Source organism: Cheilinus undulatus, linkage group 11 (assembly GCF_018320785.1).
Source record: "Cheilinus undulatus linkage group 11, ASM1832078v1, whole genome shotgun sequence".
NCBI classification, from domain to species: Eukaryota; Metazoa; Chordata; class Actinopteri; order Labriformes; family Labridae; genus Cheilinus; species Cheilinus undulatus.
Window position 1 is genome coordinate 17,114,632 of NC_054875.1, and position 19,550 is coordinate 17,134,181.

Genomic DNA, 19,550 nt, shown 5'->3' on the forward strand with positions numbered 1-19,550 from the left:
CTGTAAATGCTTTAATGATGCATTAGAAAAGCATCTGTTGAAGGGTATTGTAAGGGTTAGGGTTAGGAATCTTTTACTCATGTATAAATAATGCACTTATAGCTCTGTTTAAATATGGCAGATAAATACATTTATAATGCTTTATCAATGTTGACTTGAGCATTACTAATGCTTTACTAATGTGTCAATAAAGCACTGAGTTCAGTCTATAAATGGCATATGAATAATCTATCAGGCTTTAAATATTACCTAAAGCTTTACTTGTACTTTATTCATGCTTTTAATGCTAAAGTGTGCATTAGTTATGAAACATTACTTCAGTATTTAATAAAGTTACAGTTGCCGATAAAAAAAAAACCCAAAAAACAAAGAAAACAAACAAACAAAAAATCTGCATTCCAATGAGCAGAAATCTCAACCAGAATCACACTGAAAATGAACAGTTTTCTGCCTTGATTGTGTTGGGGGTTGAGAGGGAACATGCAAATAAGCAAACAGAGCAACAACAGTAAAAATAATATGATACATTTATTGGTATAATACCAGTAATAATGGTACACAATGTGTGGTACAATTAAGACCAACAATGTTTGACAATAGACTAACAAGTCTTACAAAACATTTGTAACTATGAATGATGATGAGAAAAAAAAAACACTGATATTGGAAATTATAACTGTTGAATCAACTTCTAGATTTAATTTAAAATTTATTGATAATTCAATTTTAATTTAATGATAATGCATTTAATGCTGACAAGTTGTTGCAGTAAGTCAGGCCCATTGCTGCACACCAGTGACCAAGAGGAACCTATGAGAGAGGGAAGCTCAGGGATTCCCAGGAAGCAGGGATGTACTGAGAAGGAAATTTGGCCCTGGCGTTTTTTTGCTGGAACCAGCCCCTCACTGTGGTTCTGGAAGTGAAAATCCCTTTCATTTTCTTCATAATGCATTTGATAATTCGCCATATTATTAGAAGTTGGACAAAGGTCCATAAGATATCACCTCATTTTAAGAAAAACATAGTTTGTTTCGCAATCTCAGCCAAAAATACTACAATACCCACAATCCTTGAGCATTACAACGACATCACTTTTTGGTGGGGTCTACGGTTACCATGGAAATGTCTACTGAGCCTGCAAATTAAGGCTGTCCACTGTTGATGATGACAATACTTTATGCCACAATACGAAAAAATAAGTACTACAATATGTTAGAATATTATCACTTTAAATGTTAACACTACAGTGAAGAAAAGTCTAGAAAACAGGTACATATGTGGTTTAAAAGCTTGAAAAACTATCACTTACAATAAAATAACATGAATCACAGTAGATTGTGGGATACGTAGTTCCTCCCTCTTTGTAATGAAAAATGAACATGGGCTTGTGTTCTATTTTATTTATTATATATTTTTTTGCACCAAATCAAATGTTTTGCTGTCATGTGCACTCAGGTAGCTAAATAGCTTGGTTCATGCTTTGAAAGCATTATAATAAGGATTTTGTAAAAATCTGGGGGGGGGGGGGGTGAATGACAAATGTCACTTCCAGAACCAGAAACCAGCTCCTCTAAAACGTGGCCGACACTGTTGAACATAAATGTATACAACGTTCTTTTGCCCCCTTACTATGTGGAGCTACCAAAAGTTTTCCTGACCATGACACATCTACTGATGTACCTTGTTGTCAGAAGTGAGAATTGTGGGCAGATCATTCCAACATCAATTTGTAAGAAACTAAAAGCTGTGCTAATGTGAGTTTAAAAATAAAAACAAATTGGAAAAAATTAAAGTCATAAATCTTGGACCCAATGTTCCTTTCTATCGAAGAACCAAACCCGTACAGAACCAGGACCCAAAAATTAAATATGTATACAATGCTTTGTGCCCACAGTGTCTTCTGTGTATTCCAGGTCCTCTATACCTTCACTTTCTGGTTGATGTTTCGTCAGCAGCTGAAAGAGAGACAGGAGGAGCAGAATTCAAAAGAAGAATCACTGGATGAAGTCGAAGTTGAGTCGAGTGAGTCATTTTGAAATACTTTAATAAAGATTGCTGCTGACTACTGTCCATTTGCGTGTGGGTGTTTTGAGGTTGGAGCCGATCTTCGGACAGTTTACTGGAACCCCAAAAGTGTGTTTGATGAAAAATTTCAAGACTCCCTTCTCCTCATTTATTGTAATATTTCTATTTTATTCACCTGCTTCTCCTTGTTGTTTTCTTTCTGATTTCCCCCAAATCAGAGAAAGAACGCGAGCCATCACCCATTGTGGCAATGTTGATCTCAGGAGTAAAAGGGATGCTGGTGAAATACTGGATCCTTTTCTGCTGCTCCATGTTCTTTGTTGTCAGCTTCTCTGGGAAGGTAAAATATCTGCTGAGAGACAAATAAGGAAAAAACAAATATTGTCTGAAGTCATAAAGTCACAATTTTCAATTTTTATAGCACTGGCACTTCATTTTTAAGGCGTATTTTCAAGAAATTCCAATAAAGAACTGAAGGTGGATTTTAAGCAAGGAATTAATATTAGATTTAACAGAGAAAACCAACCAGGGAAATTAAATGAGATAAATACAGTCATGGACAAAAGTATTGGCACCCCTGGAATTTTTTCGAGAAAATACACCATTTCTCCCAGAAATTGTTGCAATAACAAACGTTTTTGGTATACATGTGTTTATTGCCTTCATGTGCATTGGAACAACACAAAAAAAAAAAAAAAAATCTGAAGAAAAAAGACAAAATTGACACAATTTTACTCAAAACTCAAAAAAAGGGCCGGACAAAATTGTTGGCACCCTTTTAAAACTGTGGGTAAATCATTTTATTTCAAGCATGTGATGCTCATTTAAACTCACCTGTGGCAGTAACAGGTGCTGGCAATCTAGAAATCACACCTGAAGCCAGTTGGAATGTATAAAAGTTGACTCAACCTTTGTGTTGTGTGCCTGTGTGTGTCACACCAAGCATGGAGAAGAGAAAGAAGAGCCCAGAATTGTCTGAGGACTTAAGAAGCAAAATTGTGGAAAAATATGAACAATCTCAAGGTTACAAGACCATCTCCAGAGATCCTGAAATTCTTTTGTCCACTGTGTGTAATATAATCAAGAAGTTTACAAACCATGGAACTGTGGCTAATCTCCCTGGACGTGGACGGAAGAGAAAAATAGACAAAAGAATGCAAAACAGGATAGTTGGAATAATGGATAAACATCCTCAGTCAACTTCAACACAAATTCAGGCTGTCCTGCAGACTCGGGGAGCAAAAGTGTCAGCTCAGACCATACGTCGTCATCTGCAGGAGACCGAGGAGAACCCCACTGCTGATAAAGAGACATAAAAAAGCCAGTTTGGAGTTTGCAAAATGTACCTGAGTAAGCCTCAATCCTTCTGGGAGAACATTTTGTGGACAGATGAGACTAAGGTAGAGCTTTTTGGAAAAGCATGTCATTCTACTGTTTACAGAAAACGGAATGAGGCCTACAAAGAAAAGAACATAGTATACCTACAGTCAAACATGGTGGAGGTTCAAAGATGTTTTGGGGTTATTTTGCTACATCTGGCACTGGGTGCCTTGACTGTGTGCAAGGAATCATGAAATCTGGAGACTATCAAAAAATTTTGGGGCTGTAATGTAGGGCCTAGTGTCAATAAGCTGGGTTTGCATCAGAGGTCATGGGTGTTCCAGCAGGACAATGACCTAAAACATACCTCAAAAAGCACCAAGAAATGGTTGGAGACAAAGCTGGAGAGTTCTGAAGTGGCCAGCAATGAGTCCCGGATCTAAATCCCATTGAACACCTATGAAGAGATCTCAAAATTGTTGTTGCAAGAAGCACCCTTCAAATCTGAGACATCTGGAGCAGTTTGCAAAAGAAGAGTGGTCCAAGATTCTGGTTGAGAGGTGTGAGGAGTTCGTTGATGGTTATAGGAAGCAATTGGTTTCAGTTATTTTTTTCCAAGTGTGTGCAACCAAATATTAAGTTGGGGGTGCCAATATTTTTGTCTGGCCCATTTTTTGAGTTTTGTGTAAAATTATGCAATTTTGGCTTTTTTCTTTGGATTTTTTGTGTCGTTCCAATGCACATAAAGGAAATGAACATGTGTATACCAAAAATATTTGTAATTACAACAATTTTTGGGAGAAATTATGTATTTTCTGGAAAAATTCCAGGAGTCCCAATACTTTCGTCCATGACTGTATATAAATACATACATAATTAAGCAGAAACCTGTCTGCCTGCCTGTCTAATTAAATAACCTCTAGACTGGACTAAACAGTAATGACAGGATAATCATTTTTAGTACGTTTCTAATTGTATTTTAGATTCTGATTAATGGCACTAAAAATATTACACAAAAATATGATTGATATGTTATTCCAAGACTTTTGGGGATGTGCAGTTTATGCAATCCATAACAGATTTTCAGAACTTTAGCAAATGAAAAGTAACTATCATTTTGACACACTTTTTTCCCCTTTTTTAGGTGGTTGTCTACAAGATCCTCTACATTGTCCTTTTTCTCTACTGTGTTGTCCTTTACCAGGTAAGAGATTTTTATAGAAGTTTAGAAGTGATTTTTTTTTTTCTTTTAATTTTTTACCAGACAAATGATCTGAATGTTCTAGGTGTTAATACACAGCAAAGATGTCCAAACTGTGGTCACAGGCCAACTGTGTCCTGTGGTTCATTTTTTGGGGGGTTGCAGGAAATTCTAAAAAATAACATGAAATATGGCCCTCAGTGTCTGTGACAGTATTGTATTTATTAGTTTTCACTCTGGGTAGTGATGCTGTTTTAATTTTGTAAACAGACATTTGGACAAGAATAATTCCCTTACATGCTTTTATTTCCATGACTAAATTGAGAAGAAAATCTAAATGGAAAAGAAACTGATGAACAAACAACAGTGTATCACCATTTCAATCCATAAAGCCCTAAACAATAAGACAAAATGATTAATAAGAAGAGGGAAGAATAGCTGCACAAATTGTGCTCCTTTTCTCAGATATCTGTTCAGTATCAAACCATATCATTTTAACCATCTTAAAGCCCCACCACTCTTTGACAGTTGTTGTGCTCAGCATCGCCCCTCTCTGCTGCACAGGGTGTCATTCTCATCCTGGCAAGGAGCATATAGGAGTGGTAGCCAGGGCCAACCAAGGCCCCCTGAGAAATCTGATTGGCCATCCCAAAATCAGCTGTTTTCGGCCATAATTAAATTTTAATTGCCTTTGTTAGCAATGAATTGAAAGCTGTGATGTATGCATATTTAACAACTAAGCATATCTTAACCCACGTTGGATTAGATATACTAACTTTAAAACACTGAAGGGGGGTATATCAAAGTCGCTTAGTAGTTATTTGTAGCCTGTGTTCTGTTTACATTGTTAAGAGGTACAGGATAAAAGATTGGTGTTGATATTGTAGTGGTAAATAATTGGAGGGAGAAGAAAAAAAAATGTAATAGCTCAGATATTGCATAAAACAAAAAATGACTAGGTTCATTTTGACAGATAATGGGATGCCATCTAAATAACTGTAAGTAATACAGTACAGATCCACCTCTTACACACACTGGGAACACACACAAGGTTAAAGTCATGTGCTGCTAACTGATGCAATTTTGTGTTAAAAGTATTGATTATGAGTCACAGATACACTTTTTTTTTTCGCTGCAGTTTTCCTGTTTTCTCCCCATCATGTTTCTGCTGACCTTTCAGATACACAACAGGCACTTACAGGAAGGCCTAATGGCTGAAAAGATGATGGAATATAAAGACAACACCATTTGCCCTTTTTTTTTTAGAAAGCATCAGCAACATGGTGGGGAGCTTAATGGTGGAAGACCAACAACCCTGTTATCAGTGATGTTCATGTTCTACTTTATAATTTGTTCAGAAGGCATTCTAATCAAACTCATAGGTTGTGATCCAATGGAGAATCCAAGCAGTTTTAAATACATAGAAAGGAATTAAACTGTAAAAAGAATTGGTAACTGAAATATAAATTTGAGACCATTGATGATGTTAAACTGTAGCTTTGGTTCATCTTCATTCAGACCCGTTATGATGTGTGGCGTCGCCTCCTGAAGACATTCTGGGCAGTGGTGGTTGGTTACTCCATGGTGGTATTAATAGCCATCTATATGTATCAGTTCAGAAGTGTGTCTGGTCTGTTCAGACAGATCATGGGCATGTCGGAGGAAGGGTGAGTTCACTTTTATTGGCCGAAGCAATAACCTTTCAATGCAAAATTTATTTAAAATCATACAAGTCCTTTTCTGTTGTTATCCATCCCATTTTCAGTCTACGTGACCTGGGATTAGAGCGGTATGACACAGTGGAGCTGTTTGCACGTATCCTGCTTCCAGCTGCTTTTCTCTTGGCTTGCATCCTCCAGCTGCACTACTTCAACTCTGATTTCTTAAATCTCACTGACCTTGATAATGTGCCCATCAGACAGGCTTCCAGGTGAGACTTTGAGAATTTGTGCATACAAAGTTTGAATATACACATACATTAATTTAAGTTTAAAACCACCATAAAAAAAAAATTAAAATATTAACCAAAATTTACTTTTGAGATTCAGTGTCACAAATGATTTAAGGTTATCATATGAATGTTATCTGCAAAGGGGTTCACTGACACCACAGAATGATGTTCTATGCAATTTGGGGCATACTGACTGTTTACCTTTCTTATTGTCCATTTTTTCTGTTCCTTTCTTCCCTCTGCTCAGGGAGGAAGAGCTCAGGAGTTCAGTTGATGCGATAACTAAGACGTAAGAGCTGCATTTATTTCTTAAAGTTATGTTACTCTAGTATTTGAAACACAATATTTTAACAACATGGTGCCAAGTAATTTGGGCCATCTCTGGGATTTTTCTAGATAAGCAGTGTGCCAAATGTTAGATTAAGTGGCTTGATGTTACAGATTTGTTTTTATTGTTCTAACATGAACTAAAGTAGTGAAAATCCTACTTCTGTCCTTCTATTAACCGGATGTTCCTGCAGGTGGGATTTACAGGGTTTGTTTCAGTCCCTTTTTTCTGAGAAAGATTTTGTGCCAGCCAGCTTTTGTGACCTCTGTCCTTTCACCACACACTGGCTACTGTGTGAAACTGTTGATTGCGGATTTAAGTTATATTCACTGAAGCATTCACACTGTATCAGAAATGATCAGTGCTTAAAAAGTTAAAGGCCATACCAATTACAGGCTATATTGTTGGCTTGACTGTTGATGGCATTCAGTTATGTTGAAAGAGTGTAAACTTGTGCATGGGTGTCAGTGTATTTCAATGTATTACAGGGAGTATGTGTCATGTCAGTGTGCATGTTGGAGCCAACCATTCCTTAGCCCTATATCCTGTAAAAGAGAAAAGGGCCAGTGTAGGGGGGTGGGGGGTGGGGAGGTGGGGGTAATGGTTACTTACATCTCCATGGTCAGTAATGTTACAATTGTGTGATTGGTCCCTTACTTAGCTGAAGGACATGATTGGCAGTTGTACATTTGTTGTAAAGGCATAGGTTTGATTGTTGATTGTGCCATTGGTGGGGACACAAAATTGATCCATAAGGCACCACCTGATGCAGCAGCTTTTCTGAATTTAATTCTACCCACAGTTTTTGTTAATCTGGCTTATCTTAATTTTATCTAAAACTCGATGTCTGTACAATTTTTTTATATACATAGCTGCAGAATCATGAGCAATTTGAACAGAAGTAAACAGTCTGAGCCCATTGTGTTTACCAGGCAGATGTTTACTGGGCATATGAGCAGCAGATTAGTTTACTTAACTATTGCCAAAGCGGCTCTAATAACGCTAAGCCAACTTCCTCGAACACATTCCAATTCCGGGAAGCTCCTCATCATAAAAGCCACTGATACTGCTGAGATGTTTGAACTTTGAAAAAAATGTAACAGGAAATGAGCTGTTTAAGCAGCACCAACCTACCAATTCAGACAAACCCACAAAAAATGAGAGGAAGATCTCTTTCTTCAGCCCGACAGCTTACCTCACTGCTGGTGTACACCAGTAGGTTCTTAGGTTGTGGCCGTGACAGGCACCAATAGTCTTCAAGCTGCATCTCCAAACGGCTGCCTCCACAATGGAGGCTTTAAACACAGACCACTCAGATTCCATGTCCCCAGCCTCCCCCTGAATGCACATGAAGTTCTTCCAGAGGTGAGAGTTGAAGACCTCATGGACAGGGGCCTCTCCCAGGTCTGTCTGGCAGCTTCCCCCATCATCCAATCCAACTCACCACCAGGTGGTGATCAGTTGACAGTGCCAAACTTCACCTGAGTGTCCAAGACATATGCAGCCACAGATGTGATGAAAAACGAAGTTGATCATAGATCTTTGGCCTAGGGTGCTCTGGTACCAGGTACACTTATGAGCATCCCTGTGTTTGAACATGGTGTTTGTTATGGGCAGTCCACGACTAACACAGTAGTCAACAACAGAACGCTGCTCGGGTTCAGATCGGGCAGGCCGTCTTTCCCAATCACGCCCCTCCAGTTTTCTCCGTCATTGCTCACGTGAGCTTTGAAGTCCCCCAGTAGAACTATGGAGTCCCCTGAAGAGACCCCTCCAGAACCCCACCCAGAGACTCCAAGAAGGCTGCATATTTTGAAATGCTGTTTGGTGCATTTAAGCACAAACCATAGTCAGAGCCTTATTCCCCACCACTGTCAGTTGCATGGAGGTGACTTTCTTATTCACGGGGAGAACTACAACACCGCAGCGCTCAGCTGGGGGCCTGTGAGTATCTCCACACCTGCCTGGTGCCTCTCCCCCTGGGCAACTCTTAAAACAGGAGAGGGTCCAGTCCCTCTCCAGGAATTTGGTTCCAGAACCAGGGCTGAGTGTGGACATGAGCCCAGCAAAATCTAGTTGTTATTGCTCCACCTACTGCACCAGCTCCTTCCCACCAAGGAACTTCCACATGCCCATGGTCAGTCTGTGATATACCGAGGCTGATGCCTTTCCCTGCCACCCAGTGTACACTGCATCTTGCTACCATAGGCTTGCACTACCATGAAAAATTGGTGAGAATAAGCAAAGTGCAAAAAATTAACAGTGGCATATGTGTTGAGTTGGTGGGTGTGGCTTAATGGCTCAGTGGTGCCCCCTATAAAATTTCAAAAAGTTTACCTAGAAATTTCAATTTGATACACAAACATACAAAAAAGACTCTTGACTCCACATCACCAACTCAACAGGAGTCCATTATTTTGAATTTTTCTAAAATTAAAAAGACAAAAAAGAGCTTTTCCAGGGATCCTTCGACAATTAACTTTTCTAAGGGAGTCTTCCGATACTCTTAGCATTTGATCTGCAGCTAATAGTTTTGCTAGTGTTTCCCCCAAGATTTTTTCCAAAGTTAAATGTTTATACTATTTTTATGAAACCTGGATACTAAATTTGAAATTAGAATAATCTATAAAGAAAAAAATTTGAGCCTCAAATTTTATTTACAGCTGATATCAGCGTCATATGTGTAAATTTTTAATGTCTGTGCATTTCTGTCACCAAAATTTTGTTTTGGTATAATATTGTTGTGATATAATTATTCACTCATAGACAACACTGGTATTCATTTACAGTTCAACTTCTATTAAATGATACTCTCTGTGCTTAATTTCACTTACTTAAATCTTAAATAGCTTTCTCTTATAAAGAGTTTGATATAACCTATTTCTGGTTTTAGAGCAACTCATTAACATTTGAAAAAGCTCTCTCTGTTTTTTTTTTCACATTATATGTAGGATTGAACAGCTTACTCCTCTATATACTGTGAAATGTGGCTCCACTCATGAACATTTTAAATCACTGTTGAAAACACATCTCCTCTCTTTGACTTTCATTTCAAGATGAGTGTTTTATCCAAACATATTTTCCAGATTTACTATCATCAGTAAATTATTGTTATTATTATCATAGTAGCATTATTGTTATTATTACCATTACTTTATGATGTTCTATTTGAATTGAATGTAATGTTTCAATATTATTCTATAATGATGTATTCTTGTTTCATAATTTACTCTTTCCTCTGTAAAGTACTTTGGTCGACGCTGGTTGTTGTAAATGTGCTATATGAATTAACTTGACTTGGCTTGACTACCCTGGGCACTAACACTTTTGATGAAAATATGTTCCTGTGAATCTTATGATAAAAGGCGAGGGGGATAAGTCTTGCTTGTGTTATGCAAGTAGGATGATTCATTAAGAAAATGAGGGCTGATGGGGAATTGATTATTGATTTAAGAATAACACTTAAATATACTGCAATTTTAATTTATTTTTTAAAATTCAATTTCCAGGATCAAAGAAAATCTTGAAAAATTTCAGAAAAGGTAAGACTATACAAATCGTGATGCTCATTGTAAGTTTGGCTTGAAAAAAATCCCGTTGATTTACATTGGCGTAAGAAAAAAGTGCTATTTAGTTTGACAAAGAACTCAATAAGAACTTTATAAGGTTCACTTTTTCTTAAAAAAAATTTGTCCATGTTAAAAGAGAATTTTTGTGGTCTTCCAGGCTTGTGAAGGAGCAGATGGGAAATGGGAAAAGCCAGGAGACTCTGGACAGCATTGTTCTCCAAACCTCTCAAGACAAAGCAACCGAGACACAGAGCATGACAGGAGAGGGTAACTGCATCTAGGAACCCATGGCTCCTTAGTTTTTATGTTGTTCAGACAATTAGGAGCTGGAATAATTAATAATGTGGGCATGGTTTTCAGATGGCCACATATAGTGATCTAATTTCTTATCTTTTAAACATATGTTTCCAGCTGTCTAACCTTTTACTTTTTCGTTTAAATTTTAGAATAATTGTATGTGTCTACATGTAATTTTTTTCATCAAAAAAATAATTACATCAGAGTTCTTACATATTTGTAATGTACTGTAAATAATCAGCTTTTCATTAAATGCTGTCAAAGCTGTATGACAATTGTAGCTGTAATAGGCCTTTTATGTTTAAATACCATCTAGTATTCTTTCTCTCCTCTGCTCCTGTCTTTTTTTTCTAGAACCTGTCTGCAGCAGTCGTGAGGACAAATGGTTTGCCATTGTGGACAGGGCAAGCCTACTACTTATTTACACTCTTTCAGGACTCAGTAGGCTCCAGGAGCAGAGCTGGAGACTTCTGGAGCTTCACAGCCTAAAAATAGTTTCTTCTGGCATCATTTGGGTGTCCCTGCAAGAGGTAGGATGTTAGATCAATGCATGTGTCTGTGTGTGTGTGTAGGTGTGTGCAAGGACATGTCACAATAAACCAAAAATGTTGCATCCAAATGTACGGCTCAAGCGCAGGATTTAAAGCATGTTTAATCGAAGTTGCAAAAAACACACACACAAAAAAAACAAAACAAAACATAACACAAAAGGTCAAAAGCAAAGGTATCCAAAATTTCAGACGAGAAGCTATATCTTATACAAACAAAGTGGTCAGATCAATGAGGATATGAGTAACACTAGAACACTAACAGTGAGGTTAAAGACAAGCTGACACAGAATGAGGGGAATACAGAGAGAATATACTCTAGCACAGACAGACAAAGAAGACAAGAATAAAAGAAAGCACTGACATAGGAGAAAAGTGGGGGACAAGAAGGAAGCGGCAGATCTTAAACAACACAGTGTAGGTAACCAAAATAAAACAAGTACAAGACATAAAACATGAGGCTGACAAAATACAAGAAAACTTAGCTTTCTAAGTTTTCATCCATCCATTAATTCAGCTCTTAATTGAAAATAAACAGAGGGTTGCTTGCTGCCTATGTTGGCTTCCTGAATGCATTTGACACAGTAAGCGGGGTTGTCCTGGGGGATTGTGGAGCTCTGTGGGATCTAATATTTGCATGTCCAGCCAAAATATCTGCCCTCTAGTAAAGAGAGTACTGTGAGGTGTAGTTGCTCCATCTCTGATTCTGGGGCGAGGTAGGAGGGCGCGTAACAAGGGCGGCAAACTAGTTCCCTCCAGATGTCTAAACTCCTCATCCTATCTCTAAGAGTGAGCCCAGCCACCCTGCAGGGGAACTCATTTCGGCCACTTGTATCTGCGATCCCATTCTTTCAATCATTACCCAGAGTTCATGACCAAAGGGTATGGTTGGGAAGAAGACTGACTGGTAAATCAAAAGCTTTGCCTCCTGGCTCAGCTCCCTCTTCACCATACAAAGCCTGTAAAACTACTGACACTGCACCGATCAGCCTGTCAACCTCACCCTCCCTCCTACCCTCACTCGTGAACAAGACCCCAAGATACTTGAACTTCTTCACCTGAGGCAGAGACTCACTCCCCACCCGAAGGGAGCATTCCACCGTTTTCCGGCAAAGCCTAGCCTTTGGAAGTGCTGACTCTCATTCACACTGCTTCACACTCAGCTGCAAACGTCCCAGTGCCTGCTGGAGGTCCCCCGCTTAAGAAGCCAACATAACCACATCATTTGCAAAAAGCAAAGATGGAATTCTGAGGTCCCCAAACTGGAAACCCTCCTCTCCCTTGCTGCGCCTTGAGATCCTGTCGATGAAAATCACAAACAGGATCAGGGACAAGAGGCCAACACACACCAGGACACCAAGTGCCCACAAAACAGATGTAGACTGGCTGAGCAAACTCCCATGCTCCCTCAAGAAGTCCTCTAAGGGTAAGGAGCTGGTCCACTGTCCCATGGCTGGGATGGACTCCACATTGTTCCTCCTGAGTCCTAGGTTTGACAATCGGCCAGAGCTTCCATTCGAGCACACCCTTCGGTCCCCTTTTTTTATAAATGGGGACCACCACCCTGGTCTGCCACTCCCCAGGTGAGACCTTCTCCAGCACCCCACCCAGAGACTCCAAGAAGGTATACTCCGAATTGCTGTTTGGTGCATAAGCACAAACCACAGTCAGAGCCTTACTCCCCACCACTATCATTTGCAGGGAGATGACCCTCTCATTCACCGGGGCGAGTGTTGTTATCAACAACACTCAACCTCGCTTTCTCCTGAGTAACAGCTGTAACACAGTGCCATCTACTGGCCTGGAAAGCTTTCAAAACAAAAATTTTTCCCCATTTCTCGAAAAGTTGGCTGCCACAAAACAAAGTCAGAAATATGAAAAGGTTTTCCCAACAAACATCTCCTGTAATAATAACCTGAGGTTATGTATCTTTTTATTCTTGATAACCTTAGTGTAACTTTGCATGTAATGAAAAGCAGAGCTGTTTTTGCCTGATGTTCCTTAAACACTTTCAAGTAGCATAGTCTTTTATCCAAGCAGGTTGTTTTCTCTTTCTCTGGCTCCTCCTGTTCTGTGGTGACGGATAATGGTGTAGCTGTAGACCATTATCTGTCACCCCAGCCAAGGGGTTCCCTTTAAAGCTAAACACTGACCTCAAGTTGATCACTGTAGCAGCAAAACACACTTCTGGCCACTTTGAGTTATAGTCCACCATGGTAATGGCAAACTTGCAGTCAGCAGGACCGGTTTCAGATTGGCCAGCAATGTTTAGTCCAAGCTGTTTTGTCATTCAGGATGGGATACACAGGTAGCAATGAAAGACTGTACCAGTCCATCCATTTTCGGACATCAATACAAGTCTCTAAATCTCTGTTTTGTATGAACAATTCCTTGATGGTTCTTATGTGCCTGTGTGTAATGACTCCTTAACAATCACGTATACTGGGGAGTTAAGTTGATTACAGAAACTGGCCATCACCAACTCCTGATGCTGTGCCAACTCTCTCACGAGGTGACAAATTATGTTCATCTGCCCATCTTTAGGGGTGACTCTGTAACCCTGCACTTATGTATATTGCATTGCACATCAGGTCCAAATCTGCTAAGTCGATTTATGACTTGTTACTTTGGACCATGAAACACTGACCCTAAATGCACAATTTAAAAGATTAAAGCTAAATTCAAAGTCTACTTCAATAAAATCAAGGTAGAAACACAAAATTCCAAACCCAAGGAAGAAATTTTCAAAGTAAGGTTCTAAGTCTAACTCCATAAAGTGGTCAAATCAAAGAGGCTACAGTGTATTTGTCTCCTTCCAGTGAGGATGTAAAAGAGAGATGTGGGGAAGAGAAACCAGGCTAGAGAGGGAAAATTTACCAAAGTAGGAATCTTTCAGTTCATATCATTGCACTGACATAACTTCAGATACTGATTATGAACCTCTCAGTGGGTTCATATGTCAAACCTCAATGCTCAAACATTCAGGAAAGTCGTCATTGAAAAGTGATGTCAAAAGGTTTTAATTTATTTCACATTGAGATGGTTTGATATGTTGGCAGTGAAGGTCTTATGCAAGAAACTGCCATTTATTGAGATGTAGTCTAAATTAATAAACAAAACTGAGTAATTGTGTTTTTACTTCAGCCGCTGATTTCAGTGATTAAATCTTCTCGTGTGAATGGATCCATGTTTGTAGGGATGATTACCAAAGCTTTTTTTTCATTTGCCTTCTTATGAACTCTGTGTGGTTTTACTGTTGATGATCAACTCTAATCAACAATACTTTGAAATCAAATTATCCTGTAAAAACTTATAATTTTATCAGTTTGTCTTATCCTCACTCCATGTTAAAATATTTAATGCAGATCAGGATTTTTAGGATAAATAGGAAAAAAGTAATAAACTGTATGGAGGTAATGCATTTCAGCAGACGCTGCACCTACATACCAGTTATCAATAGTTTCTGTGTCAGTTAAAGAGAGGGGGCACTACTAACCTGTTTATTGCCATTTTCAGTACATGGAATAGTTATAACTAGATTTTTTTTCTAAGATCATATGTGCTTTCTGTTCTTAAGGAAAACCAAAAAAGTTCTGATTTAAATTTACCAGGTATCCTTGATGAACTTACTCTTCCTGGTTCTGTGGGTTTTTGCACTCCCATTTCCACGATTAAGACCTCTGGCATCCAGCATCTCTGCTGTGTGGGCTTGCATCATGGTGGTGTGCAAGATGTTTTACCAGCTTAAAGTCATCAAACCTCAGGATTATTCCTCCAACTGCACAGCAGTGAGTATCCATAATTTAATGTTTTGGCAAAAATTGAACTATACTCCATACCATCGTTGGCAAGCCAAAAACAGACTTGTATTTCTGTGGAGTCAAGCCAACCTGTGGTGATTTCTAGGACCATCAAGAAGAAAATATCAAATGCATTTGGCAATAGGTGATCATTGTCTTTCATACTAAAATCCTATCTGCTGTTGAAATTAATAAGCACATATTTCTTTTCACAACCATTTTGTTTTTTTAGGGCCTGGAACCATCCAATAGCTCTGGGTTGAATGATGGAACTGAATTGAGTGGGAACATGATTGAACTCTTCAGTAGATCAATTCTCTATATCGAGCCTGTGGACCCTGTCTACTGGTGTGGAGCAGTTCGTAAATGTGAGGGCAGGATCCTCCCATGTCTCAGGGTATGGTATGAAACTTCATATCTTTTATGTCTTTTAATACACAACCATTGCACAAAATTGCTTTTGCATTCCATTATTTCAGATCTGTTCAGGACTAGTAGGACTACTTGTGATCCCTCAGCTTCTAACCTCAGGAATGCTGCAGCTTAAACTCAACAGGTTGTCCAAATGAACAGTGGGTAACCTCCTTCCTTAGTGTTTTGGTGATGACACTTCTATTTGGCTTGGCAAAAGATCCAATTGGCCAAGGCCTTTCCTTTTGATATCATTTGGAAGCCCAGGAGGTTTTTTTTCCTCATACAGTCGGTGACTACCCTTTTCAGTAGCATTAGTGAGGTATTAGCTGGGTGGAAGGCCTTTGCTCTTCAGCCTACTTGTTATGCATCAGTTGCAAGCTTAGCGTAACTCACATTTCAGCTTTTAGGCCTTCACCATATCTTCCCAGGGAGATGCCAGTCTTATCACAGAAACGAGTAAGACATTACCTGGCATCTGGTTTGAGGTCTGTTGGGAGATGGCCAAAGTCTTGGCCCAATTGCAAGCCCCTCCAAGTTGACCACAATCTGCTCCTGGTCATATACAGGTGCATCTCAAAAATAAGAGTATCATGAAAAAGTTCATTTTTTCTTGTGTGTTTATTCGAGATGTGAAACTTCCATTAATCTAGATTCATCATTACAAGGTTAAATACTACAAGACTTTGTTCTGTGCCACTTGGCTGGCCAATCAAGCTCAGTTCAGTCAGTCATCTCACATTTGTAATTTATTCAAGCTTTTATTATGGCAGCATAGCATAGTTTGGCATCAGGTTCTGACTTCATCACTATTCACAGATTTATCTTACATGCACAATTGAAGAGTGAGGAGATACCTTCTTACATCCCCAGGTTGGAGCAAACAAGGGGATGCTGGGGTGGAGGTGGGTTGAAGTGAGAGTGAAGTGCGGATCCAGGGCAGAGCAGGCAATTACAGAGCAGAGGAAGAGACCAGAAATCTTGCAGGTTAAATAGACCACTGAATTAGGAGGATGTGAGTCATGTGATTTGATTAAGATGCACATCAGGTATAAATCATTGGGCTTGAGATTACTGAGCAAACACACTCATGGGCTTTGTTACATTAATGACATGATCAGCAAACCAGTTTCTGGTGGTATTTGGTTTCACTGTAGGCAGGTGCCTAGTCCTGCTGTTAAAGAAAATCATTATCTCCACAAAGCTTATTGGCAGATGGAAGCATGAAGTGCAATGTTGACTCAGGAATTGATAAAGCACAGTGGACCAGCACCAGCAGATGTCATGGCATCCCAAACATCACTGACTTTGAAGATTTCCCACTAGACTTCTAGCACCTCGGATTCTGGGCTTCTCTGATCGTCCTCCAGACTCTGGGACCTTGATTTAAGGATGACATTTCATCATTGACTTTCATCTGAAATCAGAACTTTGGACCACTGAGCAATGGCCCAGTTTTTCCTTTATTAGCCCAGGTGAGACATTGATTACATCAGGGGTATTTTTCTGGTATTTGAGGGGATAGTGGACAGGCCAGGGGCACATATTTTTTGTTTGAAAAGCCTGAAAAAGTCATTTTTGCATAATATGTCCCCTTTAACTAAATTGCTGACTTGAACCATGCGTATGACATTTAATCACAACTGAAACTTACAGAGGTAGACAGTTCCTGTTTAACATTGTCTCACTTATTTGTCCCTATCAGTATTCATTTCTGCATTGTCACACTCTTGCAGCCTATGTACTCTGTACAACTGATGGTATGTTCTCGCAAAAAAAATTTACTTATACAGACATCTCAAAGTCTTTTTTTTTTCAGTCTTGTGCGCTATGAAATTTTGCTTTCATGGCTTCTAGTCAACTTCCCATAAGTATGCTTTGATACAGTGCTCAGAAAACAGCCTACCCTGTCAGCAGTGGTCTTTGGTGGCCTACCCACCTTGTAGAGGGTGTCAATGGTTTCCTGTGGTCTAAAGTCAAGTCAGCAGTCTTTCCCATATTTGTAGTTATGTGTACCAAAACAGGATGAGAGAATAAAGGCCCAGGAAACCTTTGCAAACTGGACTTTTCCAAGATATTCTAATATTTTGAGATAGTGGATTTTGACCTTTTAGAGCTGTAAGCCGTAATCATCAAGATTGAAACAAAAAAGTATTGGAATATTTTACTTTGTTTGAGAAGAATCTAGAATATGTGGAAATTTGACTTCCTGAAGTTAATCACAGGGGGAATAACCATTTACTTTTTAATTTTTGAGATGCACTTGTAGGTCTAGCTTACCTTTCACCTTCCTCGAAAAATGCTTTTGTCAATGGATGAGGGAGGAGGAAGGATGTTGGTGCTCTGCTGTCTAGTTTTGTGCATTTATGCAATACTCTTGTACCAGGCTGTGCCAGCAGATGTACGGGCCTTTGATGAGGTTGTTTTTTTAAGGTTTTTTTGGTGTTTTTTCGCCCTTATTTATAGAGGAGGACAATAAATAGGGAAGGAACCAGGGGCAAGAGAGTCAATAATAACATGCTGGAAAAGAGGCACAGACTGGACTTGAACCCAAGCTACTGTACATGGGGCACAACCTACACATTAGACCATCAGTGCCCATGAAAACCTGATTTTGCAGCCCACAAAGATTTGTTTAAGTGTTTTGCATGTTAGGTTGGTAGGATCCTCTTCATACCACTGGCAAATATTCTAGGGCAGGACACCATTATGATGACCTTAACGATAGTGCTTGCTGTGTATGATTGTTTTTCAGATCCAGCTAGGAGAACTTTTCGTTTCCACTTTATCCCAAATTATCAGCTGTCCTTGTTTTATCTGTGTCATGGCCTCTTACACCACAAGTTTGCGCATCTTCAAGATAGAAGCCTTTTCCTATGCTGGCTTGATGTATCTGCCATCATTGCTTTTTTTCATGCTTTTTTCTTTATTCATCTGTCCAGAAACAAAAGTTTAAGGATTTATGAGAGGTATCTGAGGGGGCTCTAGAATTTATGGAGGTAGCTGTAAAAGTGATCATGTCTAAAGCACAGCACCAATTTTGGATGAAACTGCAGCAAAGATTCCATGAAGCTCAAATTTTGCAATCAGGATCACATGCAAGCATAAAGAGGAGGCCCAGATGCTGAACATGTCGTTTTATCAGGGTAAAGTTTGATTACTTTTTTATTATCAGGGTGAATTTTGAATATTTTTGCTATAATCAGGGTAAAGTTTGAATATATTTTTAATAATTTGGCTAGAGTTGGAATATTTTTTATCAGAGTAAAGTTTTGGTTTTTGTTATGATCAGTGTAAAGTTTGAGTATTTGAGTATCACTGGGGTAATGTTCCCTTTTTGATGATGCTTTTTGAGTTTTGTGTCCATCAGGTGGCCCTTCACGGGTAGATGGACCAGTAGAACCCGTTGAAGAACAGGAAGGAGAAGGGGAACAGTACTCGAGCGTACAGGTTGATGCGTTTGGCAGCAGGGGGGATGACGGGTTTGAGTGGGCAGTTTCTTGTTGACTTTGTTCTGGGACTTCAGCGCTCCAGAAACCTCCACCATTTTACCGTATCAGTCAAAGTTAGAAAGTTCAAAATCTTGAAGTAAAGTTTCCACGATGCTGAAGTCAATGGAGTGAAGTTCAAACTTTGAGGTGCAAAGTTTCTTAGAGTGAGTTTCAACCACCTGTAGGGTGTTGACATGTATTGGTCTCCCTCCTGTCCCGTTCACTGTGTTGTTACTTTTGTTATTTGTTGGTTTCTTTCTCTTTTATCCCCATCTTAGCCTCTTCCTCCTCGATCTTTGGGCTGTTTAAGATTACCTAAACCACAGCATTCACCTCAACCTTTAACTCACTGTCAAAAAAAAGTTAAATAGAATGTTATGGCAAAAGAATTAAGGATTCCCTTCTCTAAGTAAGGTCTCATTAAAATGGATGTTCTAGCGAGATACCACCCAATTAATGGTTGGGTTGTCAACTTAAAGTACTTTTCCTTATTTGTCAATGTTCTGGCCACTGATGGAAGTAATCTTTCACCATCTTCTTGTTCCATTTCAACAACCATTACTGGGCTGACTACTGATTGGCAGTAATAGATTGGTATCAAAAAAGGTC

At 39.2% G+C, this 19,550-nt stretch overlaps 1 protein-coding gene across 1 annotated transcript in view; it reads left to right on the top strand.

Moving 5' to 3' along the window:
* Window positions 1–19,550, top strand: part of si:dkey-11f4.7 (piezo-type mechanosensitive ion channel component 2) — a 57,216-nt gene that overhangs the window by 1,721 nt on the left and 35,945 nt on the right. The window contains exons 3-13 of the mRNA XM_041798405.1: window positions 1,914–2,022; window positions 2,244–2,365; window positions 4,490–4,549; window positions 6,065–6,213; window positions 6,312–6,476; window positions 6,745–6,786; window positions 10,335–10,367; window positions 10,552–10,661; window positions 11,046–11,221; window positions 14,851–15,027; window positions 15,272–15,436. Coding sequence (XP_041654339.1) covers window positions 1,914–2,022; window positions 2,244–2,365; window positions 4,490–4,549; window positions 6,065–6,213; window positions 6,312–6,476; window positions 6,745–6,786; window positions 10,335–10,367; window positions 10,552–10,661; window positions 11,046–11,221; window positions 14,851–15,027; window positions 15,272–15,436 — 1,308 coding nt within the window. The remainder of the gene's footprint in view (window positions 1–1,913; window positions 2,023–2,243; window positions 2,366–4,489; window positions 4,550–6,064; window positions 6,214–6,311; window positions 6,477–6,744; window positions 6,787–10,334; window positions 10,368–10,551; window positions 10,662–11,045; window positions 11,222–14,850; window positions 15,028–15,271; window positions 15,437–19,550) is intronic.